The 17,808-nt window shown below is 40.5% G+C and overlaps 2 protein-coding genes across 9 annotated transcripts in view; one reads left to right on the top strand and one right to left on the bottom strand.

Annotated features, from left to right (window-relative positions):
* The window catches only part of Galk2 (galactokinase 2), a 117,736-nt gene extending 105,774 nt beyond the window's left edge, over positions 1–11,962 (bottom strand). For 2 of the 7 annotated variants that reach the window (XM_021226302.2, XM_040746217.1), the window contains exon 1: positions 11,800–11,962. In XM_021226302.2, the coding sequence (XP_021081961.1) occupies positions 11,800–11,858 (59 nt within the window). In that variant the 5' untranslated portion in view covers positions 11,859–11,962. Of the gene's footprint in view, positions 1–6,901; positions 7,100–11,720 lie in introns of those variants that run through there. The other 5 variants (XM_013112386.3, XM_013112387.3, XM_005068566.4 and 2 more) reach the window with 5 other exon arrangements.
* Positions 11,963–12,018: 56 nt separating this feature from the next.
* Positions 12,019–17,808, top strand: part of Cops2 (COP9 signalosome subunit 2) — a 29,426-nt gene continuing 23,636 nt past the window's right edge. Inside the window, exon 1 of one of the 2 annotated variants that reach the window (XM_005068563.4) lies at positions 12,019–12,161. In XM_005068563.4, coding sequence (XP_005068620.1) covers positions 12,108–12,161 — 54 coding nt within the window. In that variant the 5' untranslated portion in view covers positions 12,019–12,107. The remainder of the gene's footprint in view (positions 12,162–17,808) is intronic. The other variant, XM_005068564.4, reaches the window with a different exon arrangement.

Below are 17,808 nucleotides of genomic sequence, written 5' to 3'. Positions count from 1 at the left end.
TCATCTTGAACCCCAATATCTGTCTCTGAGTTTTTATTATTTGTGCTACAAGATATCTAATAGAAAACCATTTTTCCATCCATCGTGAAGAATCTAACTATGTATTTTTTCAGTAATAATGAGTGAAGAACATCTTTTGTGGGGGAAGGGTTCAAAGCTGTCCTGGAACTTGCTTTGTAGACCAGACTGGCCTTGAACTCACAGAGATCTAACTGCCTCTGCCTACAGAGTGCTGGGATTAAAGGTGTGTGCCACCAATGCCCAGCTGGAAGAACACGTTTCTAGTAAAGAAGCAGCTTGTATCAGGGTCAGCAGGGCCACAACCTGTGAAGCCTGCACAGCAAGTCTCTGCCTCTTCTACGCCCTGGTGGTGGCTCCTGGGCCTTAGTGTTCTTTGTTATAGCCACATGCCTCTAGTCTCTGCCCCAGTTGTCACAGGCACACCTCCTTAACTTTTCCTTCTCAGATCTGCAAAGAATCAAGTCCAAATAAAGTTACATTCTGTGGACCAAAGTAAGTTTGAGTTCCAGGAGTTACACACTTCAACCCAGTACGGGAATTGATAATTATAGTGGGTATCAGGTGTCACAGTTCTATTCTAGTGGAGTCTGTAATTCATTGCCAAAACCAAGCAAATATTTTCCTATTCTCTAAAATTGGAGAATTTAAACTAAACATTCCTCTTGGGTACTACTCAGATCCAAAATTCTTATAATAGATTTAATCATTCATCATTGTAAAATCATACCAAATATTTGAATACTCCTCATATCAAACTGCTCAAGTAATAACACCAGTTACAATAAACATTTACTAGAGAACATCATATTCAAAAGCTGAAATGATTGATTGTTCCTAGAGTTATTTCAATGGAAAAATGAAAACACAAACACACACACACACACACACACATTCCAAGAATGAAAGGAAACATCACAATGACAGAGAGTCATGCAGACATCACTGTTGGAAGAGACACAAGCTGGCGTCCTAGAAATCTTAAAGTAGCTAGAAATGTTTTCCATTGGTGTCTTTGGTGCTTGCTCTTCCTGACCTAAACTCTCATCCCTCCAAAGATACCATCATCATTTCCCTCTTCTCACTCCTCTCTGCATCCCCTTCGCCTCTGTGAAACTCCTCATTTTTGTGCCTTCATACCGTATGTCTCCATGACATTGTGACTCTACAAGACTCAGTAACTCCAGTGTCCACTACTATCTGTCTCATACATTCAAATACTTTGGCCCAAATTCTCAAAGTCAATAATATGTTTGGACAAATTTAAATCCTGTGTCCATCCTGTTCCCATTGTTTGGTACAAATAAGATCACTTGTTTTGTTAAATGTGTAATCAGTCAGGTCCATTTATTAATTAGCAGCTCTGGATCATAACAGAGACCTGGGCAGGAATCAGTCTCCGACTCCTCTAACATTCACTCTCTGGAGCAGAGCAGGCACTGGGTTTTGGGGGTTGGCATAGTACGCGAAATGGGCCTGGGTTTGGTCTCCAGCATGGAAAAAACAAAAATTAAGAATTAAAAAGTAAACATTAACTGGAACATAAGGTACATGTAGACAAGATGAATACTTGAATCTTCTAGAACAAGATCATATAAAACTTCACAAAAAGTAGTTTTCACTTTAACTAGAGAACACAGAATATCCAACTTTACCTCTAACAGGTAAAAAAGGAGAGAAGATGGTAAGGGAGGAAGGAAGGGAACGGAGGGAGGAAAGCAAGAGGCAAGAGAGGATGGAGGTGACTGGGTGCTGATGGGTATTTTGTCAGCCTGGCATAAGCTAGAGTCATCTGGGAAAGTGGAGCAGAGCAGGTACACAGCACTAAGGTTTATCACTAAAGTCACCCAATGAAACACTAAATAACCAATCTTCATTGCCACTAATAAATTCTAAGAAGACCCATGACCATGTGATTACATGATTAGTAATAATAACAGATATAATTTTTAAAAGTACCCTGCATGAACGGATAAAACTACTCCCAGAAACTGTATGCTTACTGAGTGAAAATTCCATTCCCAGGAGCAGGCTATCTCTCTAGAAGTTGGTGGTCAGGGAGATCCTAGAGACCTCCCAACAGCACAGGCTTCTACAACTGCTCTTTGTTCCCCAGCAGGGTAAGACCCTATTGCTGAAGACACCACATGCCATGGTGCAGGGCATAGAAAAATCAAGAAAGAAGTGGCCTGAAAGCTTTCTCCTTGTTAATTAGCCCACACAGTGCCAGCACCAGCAGGTACTATGCAAGCTGCTGGGGAAGAATTGTGATTAACAGTCTTCCTCAGCTATGGACCCTGTATATAATAATACGGCCCAACAAGGGAAGATGTGCATACTGGTGCTATGGGAGGGAATAGAGCGGAAATAGGAAGACTCAAGAAAGGGCAACAGAGGGAGGATGAATATGATACAAATACATTATATAGGCTATGAAAATGCCATAAAGAAAACATCATTAAAATTAATGTATGCTAACAAAAACATTTTTAATCCTTAGCATGCTAGAAAATAAGGAAATGTCTTTAATTTAGTAAAAAGTATTTACCAGAAATATTAAACTTCATATTTGATGGCAAAATATCAGAAGTATTCTCATTAAAGCTTATCCAAAGCTGGAAGGATGGCTCAGCAATTAAAAGCACCTGTTGCCTTGCAGACGACACAGGTTTGATTCCCAGCACCCACATGGCAGCTCACAATCATCTGTAAGTAACTACAGTTCAGAGGGTCCTCTTCTGACTTCCACAAGCAGCAGGCATGCGCATGGTACACATATATACTCGTGGGCCAGACATTCATACACATAAAATAATTTTTTAACTTTTCCATTAGCCAGGTAGTGGTGGCACACATCTTTAATCTCAGCACTCAGGAGGCAGAAGCAGGAAGATCTCTGTAAGTTTGAGGTCAGCTTGGTCTACAGAATGAGTTTCAGGACAGCCAGGACTGTTACACAGAGAGACGAAACCCTGTCTGGAAAAATAAAAAAGGGAAAAAAAAAAGAATGGAGGGAGGGAGGGAAGGACGGAAGGAAGGAGGGAGGAAGAAACTATGAGATTTTAGGTTTCAAATTGTAGTCTTCTAAATAGCTTCAGTACTACAAGAGTCAGGGTCACCAAATGAGCTGAGATGAGAAAACAAGAAACCTGAAAATCTGCTCACAGAGGGCATCATCATAGCACAGCATTATTTGTACAAGCCAAAATGGCAAGGTAATCCTAACGTCCACTAACTGGTAAACAAAGAACACTATGTCCATATAGACAGAATAGTAGACTAGCATACTGATACATGCTACAAGGCTGAAAGCACACTAGGAAAAAAGCCAGTTAATCAGTTTTAAATGAATGGGTTATATGGTATATGAAATCAGTAAAGTTATTTCAAGAAATAATAATCTAGCCGTTTTTATTCATTTGTGTTAGTGTTACTTTAGGCAAGGTTTCATGTAGCCCAGGCTTTTCTCCCAATCACTAAGGATGACCTTGAATTTCTGATTCTCCTGTCTGCACTTTCCAAGTGCTGGGATTACAAGGATATGCTGCCATAGGGGTTCAAACAACTCTGGGAGTCAAACCCAAGGTTTCATGCATGAGGCTAGCACTCCACAGATTCTGTTTTTGTTTGGGAGGGGGTGGTTTGAAAAAGAATGACTCCCTTAAGCTCCTGTTTGAATGTTTGGTCCCCAATTGGTGGAACTGTTCAGGAAGGATTAGGAGGTGTGACCTTGTTGGAGATGTGCCATTCCTAGTTAGGTCCCTCTACCTAGCACTTGTAGGTCATGGTGTAAACTCTCAGCTACTGCTCCAGTGCCTGCCTGTCTGCTACCATGTCCCCACCATGATGGCCATGGAAACTGTAAGCCTCTGAAACTATAAACTCACCCTCTGAAACTGTAAGCCCCCAAATAAACTTTTCTTCAATAATTTCACTGGACCATGGTGTCTCTTCACAGCAATAGAAAAGTAACTAAAACAAGGCACAGGGTCTCATTTGGTCTAGGCTGGCTTTCAATTTGTGGTGACCCTCCTATCTCTCCCTCCTGTTGCTGGAATTAAATACATTCACCATCATGCCTTGCCAGTCTGACAATTTAAAACCTAAAGAAAAGAGATATCACTACAAAGAAAATTAGAAGTGAAACTTGAAGTTTTACAGTATATACAGAAAACATGAGTCAAATGAAGACAGAATGTACTTAGTTCCACAATGAGGGATGCTCTGTCAGCCTGGATTCTTTGAGGGAGGACCTAGGCCCTGCCCTGAATGAAATGGCAGACTCTGGATATCCCCCATGGAGGGCCTTACCCTCCCTGGGGAACAGAGTAGTAATTGGGTGGGGGGCTGGGGGATTGGTGGGATGGCGTGGGATGGCGTGGGAGGAGGGGAGGGAGAGGGGGCTGGGATTGACATGTGAAGCAACCTTGTTTCTAATTTAAATTTAAAAAATCTAAAAGGAAAATATATACTTAGCTCTCCTATTTCTCCCTGAGTTTTCTAATGCTGAAAACCAAATGCAGGTGGTAGCTATGGAGTTATGCTACCACCAACTCCGGACTTTTCAAAGCTGCTTTCTCTAGAAAGAGAATAAAAAGACAGGAGATGGCGCACACCTTTAATCCCAGCACACAGCAGGCAGAGGCAGATGGATCTCTGTGAGTTCAAGGCCAGCCTGATCTACAGAGAGAGTTTCCGGACAGCCAGAACTACACAGAGAAAAACCTTGTCTTGAAAAACCAGGAGAGAGAGAGAGAGAGAGAGAGAGAGAGAGAGAGAGAGAGAGAGAGAGAGAGAGAGAGAGAGAGAGAGACAAATATAGAATAAAAAGAAATTATTCTCTTAAAACATAAACAGATCAGGAATTCCACAGGAGTTCAGGTTCACCTGAGGGTACCAATGAACTCCACCATGTGGCCACTTATATTTGTAGATTACACTATCTACATTTAATAAATCTTACCCTTTCTAAAACAGGATGCTTCAAAATATTCCTGCAAAACATTGCATAAAGCAGCCGGGCATTGGTGGCACACTCCTTTAATCCCAGCACTCGGCAGGCAGAGGCAGGTGAATATCTGAGTTCAAGGCCAGCCTGATCTACAGATCTATAGAGTGGGTTCCAGGACAGGCTTCAAAGCTACGCAGAGAAACCCTGTCTCAAAAAACAAACAAACAAACAACAAAAACTACTGCATAAATACAGTGTATACACAAGTACAAAACAAAATAATAGTTGGGCATGATGGTGACTTGAGATGCAGGAAGGTGGATCAAGAGTCCATTGTCATCCTCAGCTATGTATAGACACTATCTCAAAACAAATGACAATGAATAGAGAAACAAAGAACAGCAGAGTAGAGCTTACATGACCACTGTGGCTAAAGCTGTGGTGGGATATCTGTACACTAAGTGATGTATTGCTGGGATTGATGTAATGAAAAGCTGAATGGCCAATAGCCAGTCAGGAGGTAAATGTGGAACTTCCAAGCACAAAGGAAGCAGGAGATGAAACTGGGGGAGAGAGACTCAAAAAGACACAAGGAGGAAACAGGGGATGCAAAATGGAAAAGAGATAACAACACATGATATAAAGCATCAATTAATATAACTGTGTTAATTTAAGTTATAAGAGCTAGTTAGAAACAAGCATAAGCAATAGGCCGAAGTTTCATAATTAATAAGAAATCTGTGTCATTATTTTGAGAGCTGACTGGTGGGACAGAAAAAGACTCGCTTCAGAATGCAGATTACATAACATTAAATATTTGTTGCATACATAAATACTGTAAAAACAGTGAAAGGGATAAAAAAAAACAGTACAGGAATTTAGTCAGTGATTCTTCTCTTTTAGCAATAGATCTGTATTTACTAGCAACATCCTCCCTCGGGGCAATGATCTTTATTATTAAAACCACGTAAAATAGGCTGGACATGGTGGCACACGTTTAATCCTAGGCAGAAGCAGGCACATCTTTGTAAGTTAGAAGCCAGGCTGGTGTACACATCGAGTTCAAGGCCAGCCAGAACTACTTAGTAAAACCCTGGCTCAGAAAAAAAAACATATTTGAAGTTTATTTGTAGACATGCTTTCTACCAGATACACTACAGGGGGTGGGTTTCTTTCCATGGATTCTGCAGGACTCATCTGAAGCATGTCTCTCACAATGTGTGCACATTTGCTGAATATGTAAAAACAATCACACCGAAAGACCTCAGTGAATCTTAAAACACTTGGAAGTTGTTACATAGTGTGGAGGTAATCCAAACTATGGGGTGTCTAGAATAAGATTTGTTTTATCCTGGTAACTAAAGGTACAGTGATTGCTGGCTTGCCCAGGAATGAGCATTTTCAAGCCATAGGAAAGCACTGTCTCATCAACTGAAAAGGAATGGGGAGAAGAGCGGAGTTAAATTCAAAGGCAGTCAACTTCAGAGAAGCCCTTAGGCTATCAGAAGAGCAGGTGAGCTCATTCTGTGAAATTTCAGCTCCAGAAACCAGAACAACAGATTTCTACAAAGTATCTGTAATTAAAGACCCTCCACTAGACATCGAAACGAACTGTCATTCTATAGCTAGGAACTGGCAACAAATGAGTTCCTTGATGACATGTCCGAGATTCTCGGATTTGTCAGAGATGCAGAGACACAAAAATGACTGTAGAGGACGGAAACTTGGAAAAGCGGTATCACTGGACAGGCAAGATAACGAGCAGTTCGAGGTAGGTTTTAACATTTTTACTCAGTCCTCCGGCATGAAAGGGTAAAAGACTCCGTGTGAAACTACGCACACAACCCCTGGCAGCATCTAGAATCCTAAGGGATCTGTCTGCCTCCAGGGACGCAAAATAAGCCTGCCAAAAGCCAAGAGCGCTGTGCGCACCTCTCCAGCCCTGGAATCCCAGGCCACGCCTCTCCCCCACCTGGGATGTTCTGCCACCTGGACTCGTCGTGTGGTGGGTTCCTCCGCAGCCATATTTTGCTAGATCCCTGGGCAGTTTCCAGAAGTGCTGCACAGCTGAGGATCACAAGATAAAGGCGGCAGGAGTGGCTTTCTTCCGGGACCTCGGCGGAAATCCTGCAGGTCTGCAGAAGTGGCCCTCTTCCAGGCCGTCCCGCCCCCAACTCCTCCTCCCCAGCTCTGGGCACAGCTGTCAAGCGCAGCCACCACCTCGCGCTAGGCTCTCAGCGGCAAGACCGATTGACCAGGTTTTTCTGTGTCCTGATGTTGTTCAGCACAGCGTTAGAACTTGGAGACCTACACACACCTTGGTCTTCTGATCTCCCTCAGGATTCTTTACTTTTAAGTTAGGGTTTTCCTTTCTTAATGTCCAGAAAATATGTCCCAAAACCATGAAATGTTCACCTATTGCTTATTTAAATTTATTTCCAAAGTAAGCAACATAAAATTAAATGTAAATACATTTGCACCTACTTCCAAAATGCAAATACAGGTAGGCCTCACAGAATACCACTAATGGTGAGATACACTTAGTATTGGTTAGGTCTCAAAGAAACCTGGAACAAGTCCTGAGTTTCCCTTCCCTGGCTTCTTGGTCTCTGGGCACCCAGATATTCTCTTTGCTCTCTCTCCCTCTCTCACTTTCGCCCACCTGCCCCCATGGTCAGATGCCTCTGTTTTCTCCCTCATATCTAAACTAAACTTCCTCAACCCATACCTAAGCGCAATTGTGTCCTCAGGCTCACCCCTCATTTTTCTGTTGCCTAGGGAAGTCCCAGAGACCCTACTACCAGCTTACCATGCCCACATCTACCCTATTACTGTTCTGAACTGTAAAAGTTACCCTTCGTATCTATTTTCTCATAAATTGATTGTCTAAGAGCTGCCTCACCATCATTACCAACTGCATGTAAGCAACCTGCGGGCAGGAGCAGTGTCCTCAGCACCTGGCACAGTACCTGGCAGATAGGTTTTCAATACACAGTCAGTACTGAATGAACACTGAGGGGTGAAGCTACACATCTAAGTCACATTGCTCTTGGGTACTTAATTACGTTCCAGTTGCTGTAATGAAAATGCTCTGACCCCCCCCCAAAAAAACCAAAACAAACAAACAAAAGTGATACGGGGGAAGAAAAGGTTTATTTGGCTTACAAGTGCACAGGGAAGTCAAGACTGGAACTGAAATCACCATGTCTGCAGTCATGTGCACACAGAATAAATGCATTAGTCCTTTGCTTGCTGGCTTTCAGCTAGCTTTCTCCTGTGTTAAATTTATGCACAAAAGTCTCAAATCTTTCTAATAAGAGGGACATAAGGTTTAGAACAAGTGCTTATGGAGACTCTGCCTGTCAATTCCCCTTATTTGGAATGGGAGAGAGGAGATATTCACATCACCTTCACAGGGGAAATTTACACCTTGTACTCTTTAAAATTCATTTAGTTTGTGTGTGCATGGGCAGAGGTCATAGGACGACTTCTGGTGTCAGTTCTCTCCTTCCACCACGTGAGTCACAGGAATTGAACTCAGGTCAGCAAGTTTGGCAGCAGGCATCAGTCCCAATAAGATATCTTACCAGCTGGCCCCTATACCCTACTTTTAAACAAATCAGCAATCAGTGTCCTAAAGTGTAGCAAAGCTTTCTTAGATACAACACAAAAAAGTAAAATGAATCCTTAGCATGCAACAGTAATAAGATAAACAACCTTGTAAAAAAATTGAAGAGATTTTTTAACCAAGAAATACATGTGGTCCTTCGAATTTAGACCTGGAAGAATGACTCCTACAAAGGACATGCCATCAATGAGGTGGTGACCTGAGACTTCCTCAACAAATGCATCCATAGAGTAAGTTTCAAGAATTGTGACCCTAGGGCACTCAAAGAGACCCAGAAATTTGTCATGAAGGAGATGGGGACTCCAAACATGTGTATTGATACCAGTCTCAATAAAGCTATCAGGGTCAAATGAATAAGAAATGTTCCATATCATATCCATATCCATTTGTCCAGAAAGTGTAATGAGGATGAGGATTCACAAGCTCTACACTTTGGTAACTTATGTCATTGTTGTCACATTAAAGAATTTATAGACAGTCAATGTGCTTGACAACGAATGCTAAATGTCAAATACAGTTACAGAACTGAAACACAAACACACACACACACACACACATACACAGCGTCTGCCTTAAGGAAATGCAAACCACAGCCACTAAAATGTTCAATGCTCTTGACAGAATAGCTAAAAGTGAAATAGGTGAGCTCATACTAAATGGTGACAAGATAGACAAGTAGGACTCTTGCACATTGCACTAGAAGGCTAAATGACAAAACTACCCAGGAAAACATTTTGGGAGTTTCTTACAAAATTGAAAATACACCTCTGGTATGATCCAACCATCATCTGTGGATTGATTTGTTTGTGTCCATTGCTTCATAACATCATTACCGCAAATTTAGTAATATGTAACAATACATACTATCATCTTACCATTTCTGTCACTAAAAAGTCAGGGTGTGTCTTAGGTGGGTCTTCTATTTAAAGAGTCTCAACTGGGGAAGGATTCACACCCAAGAGCACATGGCTAACACAGGTAACCCCTCACAGGCATACCCACATGCTTGACTTCTGGGTGATTCCAGATTTTGTCCATTTGACAATGAAGCTTAACCAGCCAGGCAGCGGTGGTACATGCCTTTAATCCCAGTACTCAGGAGGTGGGGGGCGGAGGTAGAGGCAGAGGCAGAGACAGGCAGATCTCTGAGTGTGAGGCCAGCATGGTCTACAGAGCAAGCTGCAGGACTACACAAAGAAACCCTGTCTTGAAAACCAGTCAATGGCTTAACCATCACACCAACTTCAGCACTTGTGCTTCTTGAAGACAGCAAAGGACACAATGTCTGCTACTAATACAGTCTTGATCTTGTTTAAAGTGATAATGTACATGTAACAATGTTTATCAACTTCTCTCCATCATTTTGATTAGGAGCAAATCATGGCCTACCCATACTCAAGGGACAAAAAACCATCAAACAGCATGGATGAAAGGCCATCTTGGAATCAGTCTACCATGCTTACACCACAACCTGCACACAAATGTTCACAGCAATTTTATTTATATTATAACTACGACTTGAAAAACCTCACATATCCATTAACAGAAAGATAATTATGGGATATCCAAAAACAGAACACACAGCAATAAATTCTAACAACCAACTGATGCAAGCAACATGGATAAAAGAAGTCAGATAAATTAGAATGCATCATGTTTATTTCAACTTACATATAAGGTTCATGAAATTGTAAACTCATCTACAGTATTGAATAATAGACCACTGGAGGCCTAAGAAAAACATGAGGCAGAAGATACAGATCATCAAAGAATTTCAGAAAAAATCTATCAAGAAACATCTTTAGTTTAATAAGCTCATTAAGTTCTTATGATAATCATTTCATAGGTATAAATACTTGGCAAAAATTTATCCAAATGTTTGATAAGTTTGTGCAGCTTAACTTACCACAACACAGCTAAATTACACCTCAATAAATGCTGTTTTAAAAATATTTTGGAGCCAGCCGGGCGTTGGTGGCGCACGCCTTTAATCCCAGCTGCACATAAAAGCAATGTGTTGTTTTAATGAATCTTTGGGTTGATCCAGGAATTACACAACATTAAGGCTGATAGATGGTATATTTGTGTCCACTAAAAATCAAATGTGTTTTAGATCTGAAATTTCTTGTGATAAAATATTGAGAAGAAAAGACTATTAGTAAAACTATGTGGTTACAGGAAAGGTGATATTATTGTTAGAAAAACTATGGCCAAAAAGATATTACTTTGAATGATAATTTTTTTAACTGTCTGAAATTGCTTCTTGTAATATTTTCCTAAAAAACAATTAAGTGTCAGGCTACAAGGCTGAGTTCTCTCCTCAGCTCAAAGGATACCAAAAAAAAAAAATGTTAATGATATTCAAAGCAATATTTTGTAACATTCTGAATGTATAACAATAAATTTGTTCACAGTATGTTCAATATAGAAATAATACAACCACTGCCATGCCTATTTCTCAATGTGTCTTCTCACAAGATTTTTGGAACCAAGTAATTCCAGACCTAGAAACAAAAGCAAAATGATCCTGTTCCCAATGGATTCAGATGAAAACTGGTAACATCAGATACAACTCCAGAAGTCACTGGAGCACAGCCACGCTGGGCCTTTAAGGATTCAACAGAATGTCATGAATGTTAAAGCTGAACTCTGCTCAACATCAGCTGTACCAGATGAAGATAAAAAAGGGTTTTATCCCCCCGGAGATTTGGGACCCTTTAACTGATCTGTTTAGATACACAATTGGACTGAAATCCTAGAATTATATCTATTTTATAACTATACAGCATTTGTGAGATGAAGTGTACAAAGCTTGGAAGGTTACGAAAAAAAATCAGAGTTTGCCTTACTTTAACTTTTTTCTTCATTCTGAACTCTATAATGGTTTTGTACAACGCATTAAAAAAAAAACTGTCATCAACTGCTACTTCAATTTGATTCTGAAAGCAGTTAATGCCCGTTTAGGATTCATTAAATAATTGAATGATTTATACATATCTAAATTTGGATATCCACAGAACTTTTTTTGCCAACTAGAAATAAAACATTACGTGGAAACTGTGTTGCTATAAATTCAAGTTTTGGAATAAAAACACATAGATAACAATGGCAGAGGCACGCTACCTGTCATATAGGACGGGCATGTTTCATTAGAAAGAGACGGTTCCAGAGTCCCAGGCAAGGAAGGAGACAGTTCCCTCACCTAGGACGCTGGAAACTGCTAGAAGGTTTCCGAAAGCCCTCAGATGGGACCCGCAACATCCGATTTCCCAGTTGCTACGCTTAGTTGCTAAGGCACCAACTGTCACGCAGGAAGAGAGAGCTGTGCGCTTCCTTCGGGGGCCGTAGTAGATCGTCTCAAGGTCGAGCTCATTGGTTCCGGAATGCGCTTGTTTTGTCTAGGAGAGACCGGAAGGCGAGGGGAAGCGGGAGTGACGCTTCTGGGCCGCGGTGGACTGTGGGAGGAGGCTGTCTCTAATTTCTCCTGCCCCCTCCCCCGCTCCGGCCAAGATGTCTGACATGGAGGATGATTTCATGTGCGATGATGAGGAGGACTACGACCTGGTGAGGCGCAGGGAGCGGGCCCGGGGCTGGAAGTGGGGTGTGGCGGTGGGACCGAGACCGAGCGACTGCAGCTTCCCCCCGGGACGCTTCGGCCCCGTCCCTCCCTGCACGGTGACGGGGTTCCCTCCTCGCCGGGCGCCACGGGCCTATAGGGCCTGGGCAGAGAGGGAGGGAGGGAGGCGGCGGTCCGGCCAGGCCGCGGGGTCCAGGGATAGCGCAGGTGGCCGGCCCCGGCCTGTGCTCGCGCCTCCCTGCCCGCCGCCGAGCCGCCAGGGCCCGGCGCTGAGGTCTGGGCCCCCGCAGGCCCACCTCTTCTTCGCACTGGCCCTGAGCCCGTGCCAGAGGATAAGCGGGTGAAAACTCGCGGGGGGCCCATCCTGCTCCCAGACCTGACTGCAAAACTCGGGGGAAAAAACAGCTTGAGAGGCTCGTCCAGGGTCAGCTTGGGTCCCAAGTAAAGGTTCAAAGCAAGAATAGAAGCGGGGTAAAGTAGTAACGCTGCTTGTTCCGTTCTCTAAGAAATGACAGGCTGAGAAGAAGGGTTTGCTTTTTGTTTGGTTAGACATGGGAGAGGTAAGAGTTAAGGGAATAGGAACTAATGGCTTTTTTCCTTGACTTAAATTTCCCAGCATCAGTGTTTGAATCATCAACAGCATAGAAGTAAACAAACTTGCTTAGTTTGGTAGTGATTTCTTTTTAAGGTTTAATTTGTAAATGAATCTACAGGTTTTAAACTGGCCCCTCGTTTTAAGTTGATAGTCAGAAACTCACACCTGTGTGAGGCCTAAGAAAAATGCTCTTGATCCCCTTAATTGAGAAGCATTTTCTTTGGTCCATAGAAGTTACAGAGATGTTGTGTTTTGGTAAAGTCGTGGAGTACATGCTTTGAGAAGTCTGGTTAATCTTTTAAGTGCCACATTCTCAAAACATGAATTTTTTGGGTTTGACTTACTGTGTGACTTCTTTGTATGGGTGAATCTGTAAATCACTTCTAATTTTTTTTAAATTTTTGCATTTTGCAGAAAGGCATATTTTGCAAAAGGAAGAGGTAAATGCTGTGACTGGAGAGTCATAGTAGATATTTTGGTAATTGTTTAAATGTAGCATTTTTTTGTATTAGTTTGTTCATATACAAGGCAATTTTAAACAGATACCAGCAGTTCATTAATATATTAGTTGTGATAACTAAACTTTTCTCTGTCATTTTGCTTTTATTTCTATTACAGGTAGTTTTTAGATTATCAAATGTTTCTTTTGAATGTTTGTAATTTTAGCTTGTAATGTTTTTAAAATATCTTTACTTATCTCCTTTCCTGATAATAGTCTGTTAAATACATGAATTTTAAATGAGTGAATGCTAGCACTAGGATTAACTTGAAAATACAATATAGAAATGAAGATGAGAATCTTTCAAAATACGCTACTAGACTTTACTAGTTTGTGGAAGTTTTTTGCTTTGAGACAGGGTCTCACAGTGTAGCCATGGTTTGCTTGGAATTCAGTATGCTTCCCAGGTATTGGAAATAAAGGCATGCATTACCACACCCGGCTTTGGAAGCTTTTTAATTAGACAGTGTTTGTACTTGGCTGTTTCCCCAGCTTTTCAAGGCCTACTACATTTACCATATAATGAAGTTGAATATGCAGTTTCAACTTAAAACAAAAAAAAAAAAGAAAGAGAAAAACCTTAATATAGTTAGGAGTTTACACTATTGCAAAATTAAATTTTGATTTTTTTTTCTTCCTAGACTGTTCAGTAGCTCTTCTCATCCATTTTGCATTCTAGATTCCCAATCGTATATCAAGTAGTGGAGACTGTTATAACCCTTTTACTGACAGTTAAGATGTTTGTAGCATAGCATCTTTCAGGTAATTTATTTTCTTTTGCTAGTCAGTAGCCTTTAATTATTATGTGTTTAAAAGGGTGAGGATGGCTGCTGTTTCATACCAGGTATGAGATGGGGTCTTACTAGTTTGCCCAGGCTGGCCCTGAACTTCTCTAGAATAGTGAGCATGACAGGCCTGCAGCATCAGTCCAAGCTAGCATTGTTTGGGGGGGGTATTTGATTTGGTTTTTTGGATTGGAGGGGTTAAATGTGTGTTAGAAAATTGGTTATCTCTTCATTTTATTTATTAAGTGGAATAGGATGTGTGGCTCACTTGCTAGAGTGCTGCCCTCACATCTCAAAAGCCCTGGGTTTGGTTTTTAGCACCAAGTGTACTAGATGTGGTAACACACTTCTGACACCCTTTATCACTTGGGTGGTAGAAAGCAGCAGAATGGATCAGAGGCTCAAGGCCATTCTTGGCTACATTCTGAGCTAGAGGCTGGGCTGAACTACATGATTCTGTTCGAATTAACTAATTAATTCAAATGTTTGTAGGCGGATTTTTCTTTAGGCTGCCAGCTCACAACAACAAGGAAGCGTATTAATTATGAAGGCTTAGCCTTTAACTTAGGCTTATTTTCAACTGTCTCTTATAACAAGTTAATCTATATTTGTATTAATCTAATAGTTCCAGAAATAATTTAAGCAAACTGATTTTATTTTCAAAGTTATTCTCTAAAATTCTGTTTTATGGCCAGGATATTTATATTTGAGCGTAATTACTTAAATGAATTGTGTGGAAACTGCTATCTATAAAATAGAATAGTTTCACCAAACTAATGTTCCCTTGGTCTAAATCATAGTTGACATTAGTGAATGAATAGTTATTGGTATGCTTTTTTCTAGTTTTAATATATTTTTAATGCCCGCAGCTTTTTCTTTTTGTGTTTTTTTTTGGGGGGGGTGGAGGATGAGATTTAGCTACAGAATATCCAACAGAATCTCTTGTCACAGATATGCTTGCATTTACAGACATAAAATTTTGCACTCTTAAGTCCTTATCTGCCCAGTTCTCATAAGCAACCAATTTAAACATCCGTGCCTCCTTCATTTATTTAATCAGGGTATGGTTTATGTATTCTTAATTTACCTGAGAGATGCAAAAATATTACTCTTTTGAAAACATTTTTATAACTTTGTGTGTGTGCGTGTGCGCGTGCGCAACTCCATGCATGTGGATGTCAGTAGACAACTTGCAGGAGCCTGGTCTCTCCCACTCTGTGGGTTCATGGCTAAAATCCCAGTTGTCAAACTTGTCAGCAAGCACCTTTTACCCACTGAGCCCTTTTGCCAGTTCACTGCTCTTTTTACAGCTTCAAAGATCATATGTAGGTACTGTATTTTGTTGACTGGTTCTCTGTTAACAATTTGGCCTGTTTTCAGTCTGCAGTATTATAAACAATGTGTAACTTAAAAAAGAAAAATGGGCCTAGAAAGATGCTCAGAGATTAAGAGCACTGGTTGCTCTGATAGAGGACCCGAGTTCGGTTCCCAGCACCCATGTGGTGGCTTATGACTATCTGTAACTCCAGTTCCAGGGGATCCAATATCTTCTCCTGGCCTCTGCAGAACCAGGTATGCATATGGTGTACATACATACATACATACAAACACTCTTACACATAAAATAAATCTTTTTTTTAAAACAGTAACTGAAAATTATACTGGCAGTTAAGGTAAACTGTTAAACTGGATAATGCTGTCTTAGATTAAAAACAGTTCACTAAAACCAAAAACATTTAACTCCACTAAAGGTAGTTTTCTTCAGAAGTGTTAACTATAATCCACGTCATTGTTGTTGGACACTGCTTCTTAAAGCTGCAGTCAAAGAATAATACTGATTTAGAATAAAAGTTTCTGTGAATTTTCAAAAGGGCCTATTAGTTTATTGATATACTTTATATAAAGAATCTTAGAGTTTTAAACAAGGGCAGCTAAAATAAGCAACTGACAGCGCTTGTGTGGTGATGATAAAATTAAGTCAATGAATTGGTAATAAGCATACATAAATACATTTTGTCATAATAAAACATTTTAAAACGTGCCATGGTAAGTTTGTTTGTAAGCCATGAGCATCCAAAATGATTTATGTATATGTTATATCCTATGTGAATATCTGGGCTTTGGGGAGAACAAGAAGCCTCCAACAAGGAAAAGGAACCTCAAATTTAGCAGACAACGAAAAGCATTGGGACAATTACATCCGTAAACCCAAAGAACACATTTGAGAATGAGAAATAGATCCTAGGTCACATGGTATTATGTCTCTCCTTGAAAATTTCATCTGAAAATGAAAGTTTGGGATGAATAAAAAGATGATTCCTATTTATACCATGAATTATAAATTAGTGCAGGTTAACTTGAGTGAGACTTTTTTTTTTAAGTTTGGATAGTTGAAACACAAATGATGTTATATCTGGTATTTAAGAATAATGGTCCGGGAGTGGGGGGAGTATGGGAGAATGGGAGGAAGAGGGAACTGGGATTGATATGTAAAATAAGATTGCTTCTAATTTAAATAAAAATTTACAAAAACAAATTATGCTCCATTCCCCTCTACCTCCCAGTGTCCTTTGCCTCTGATGCAGATGGCTAGAAGTGGGCAAGTCCCGGGAAACACTCTGCTGATGGGTCTGTTCTCCTAATGAGTCTTCCTTAGAGCCTGTACTGATGGCATGAGTGTGAAAATAAATAGGGAGGCAGAAGCAAGATCTCTGTGAGTTTGAGGCCAGCCTAGTCTACAGAGTGAATTTGAATTCCAGGACAGCCAGAGCTATCCTAGAGGCCCTATCTCAAAAAAAAAAAGTAGTTGTTGGTTGTTGTTCATACTGAGGTTGAGAGGAGTAGACATTAAGCCCATAAGCTTACATGTATGTCATGTAGAGAGAAGCATGAATGTAGGAGCAGTTGGTTCTGCTAAAAAGAACTAGGGGATCAAAAAGGAAAGCCTTTGTGAGTACATTAAACAAGGAGAGTAAGGCTAGGAGCTGCAAAGGAGTAATGAAAGGAGAGGGAGTTGTGTAGATTCCTAACCAGAGTATGACTTGCTACTGCTAGTGACTCCGGCCTCTAACTGCAGGCTGACACTGAAGCAGGAGAATTGCAAGCACAAGGCCAACCTAGGCAACTTAGTAAGACCTTTTCTCAGAAAATAAAAAGAATTAAGCAAAATCACTGGTGGTGGAGCTTTTACCCAAAATGTATAAGGCCTGAATTCAGTTTCCAGTATGGCCAAGATAAAAGTATGATTTGTGTTAAAACAGCAATTCAAAATGCTGTGGCATATTTGGGGGAAAGGGAGTAGATCCAAACTGTATAGATGGATCATCCTAGACTGCTTTGGAGAGTTATTTTATCAGTAGGTTGAAATTGTCACTGAACCTTAAGATTTTTAAATCCCTTTTATACTATCCAAGTGACTTTATTTTACTTATGTTGCTTAAACTTCTATTTAAGATATTCACAAACTGAAATTTTGGTTACTACTAAAAACATTTCTTTGAAACTTGTACAAATCGTTATTCAGTTGGCAAAATCAAATTCAGTTTAGAAGTACTTAATGCATCTAATTCTGTATTCTGGTTGTTATCTTGTGTTACTAAACCATTAGTGATTGTTGTGGCTAACTTTGTTTTCCTTTCCCAGCACCCATAGGTAGTCTTTTTAATTTCGCATCTTGAATTCATTGCACATCTTCTGTTCTTAACCACATTCTCTTCTGTTTTTCTTCATTCTACTGCTTGAGCTCAGGCATCCAT

Source organism: Mesocricetus auratus, unplaced genomic scaffold, assembly GCF_017639785.1.
Source record: "Mesocricetus auratus isolate SY011 unplaced genomic scaffold, BCM_Maur_2.0 Super-Scaffold_100004, whole genome shotgun sequence".
NCBI lineage: Eukaryota > Metazoa > Chordata > Mammalia > Rodentia > Cricetidae > Mesocricetus > Mesocricetus auratus.
Note: the sequence above shows the minus strand (reverse complement) of the source record. Positions and strands in the feature narration are given on the sequence as shown.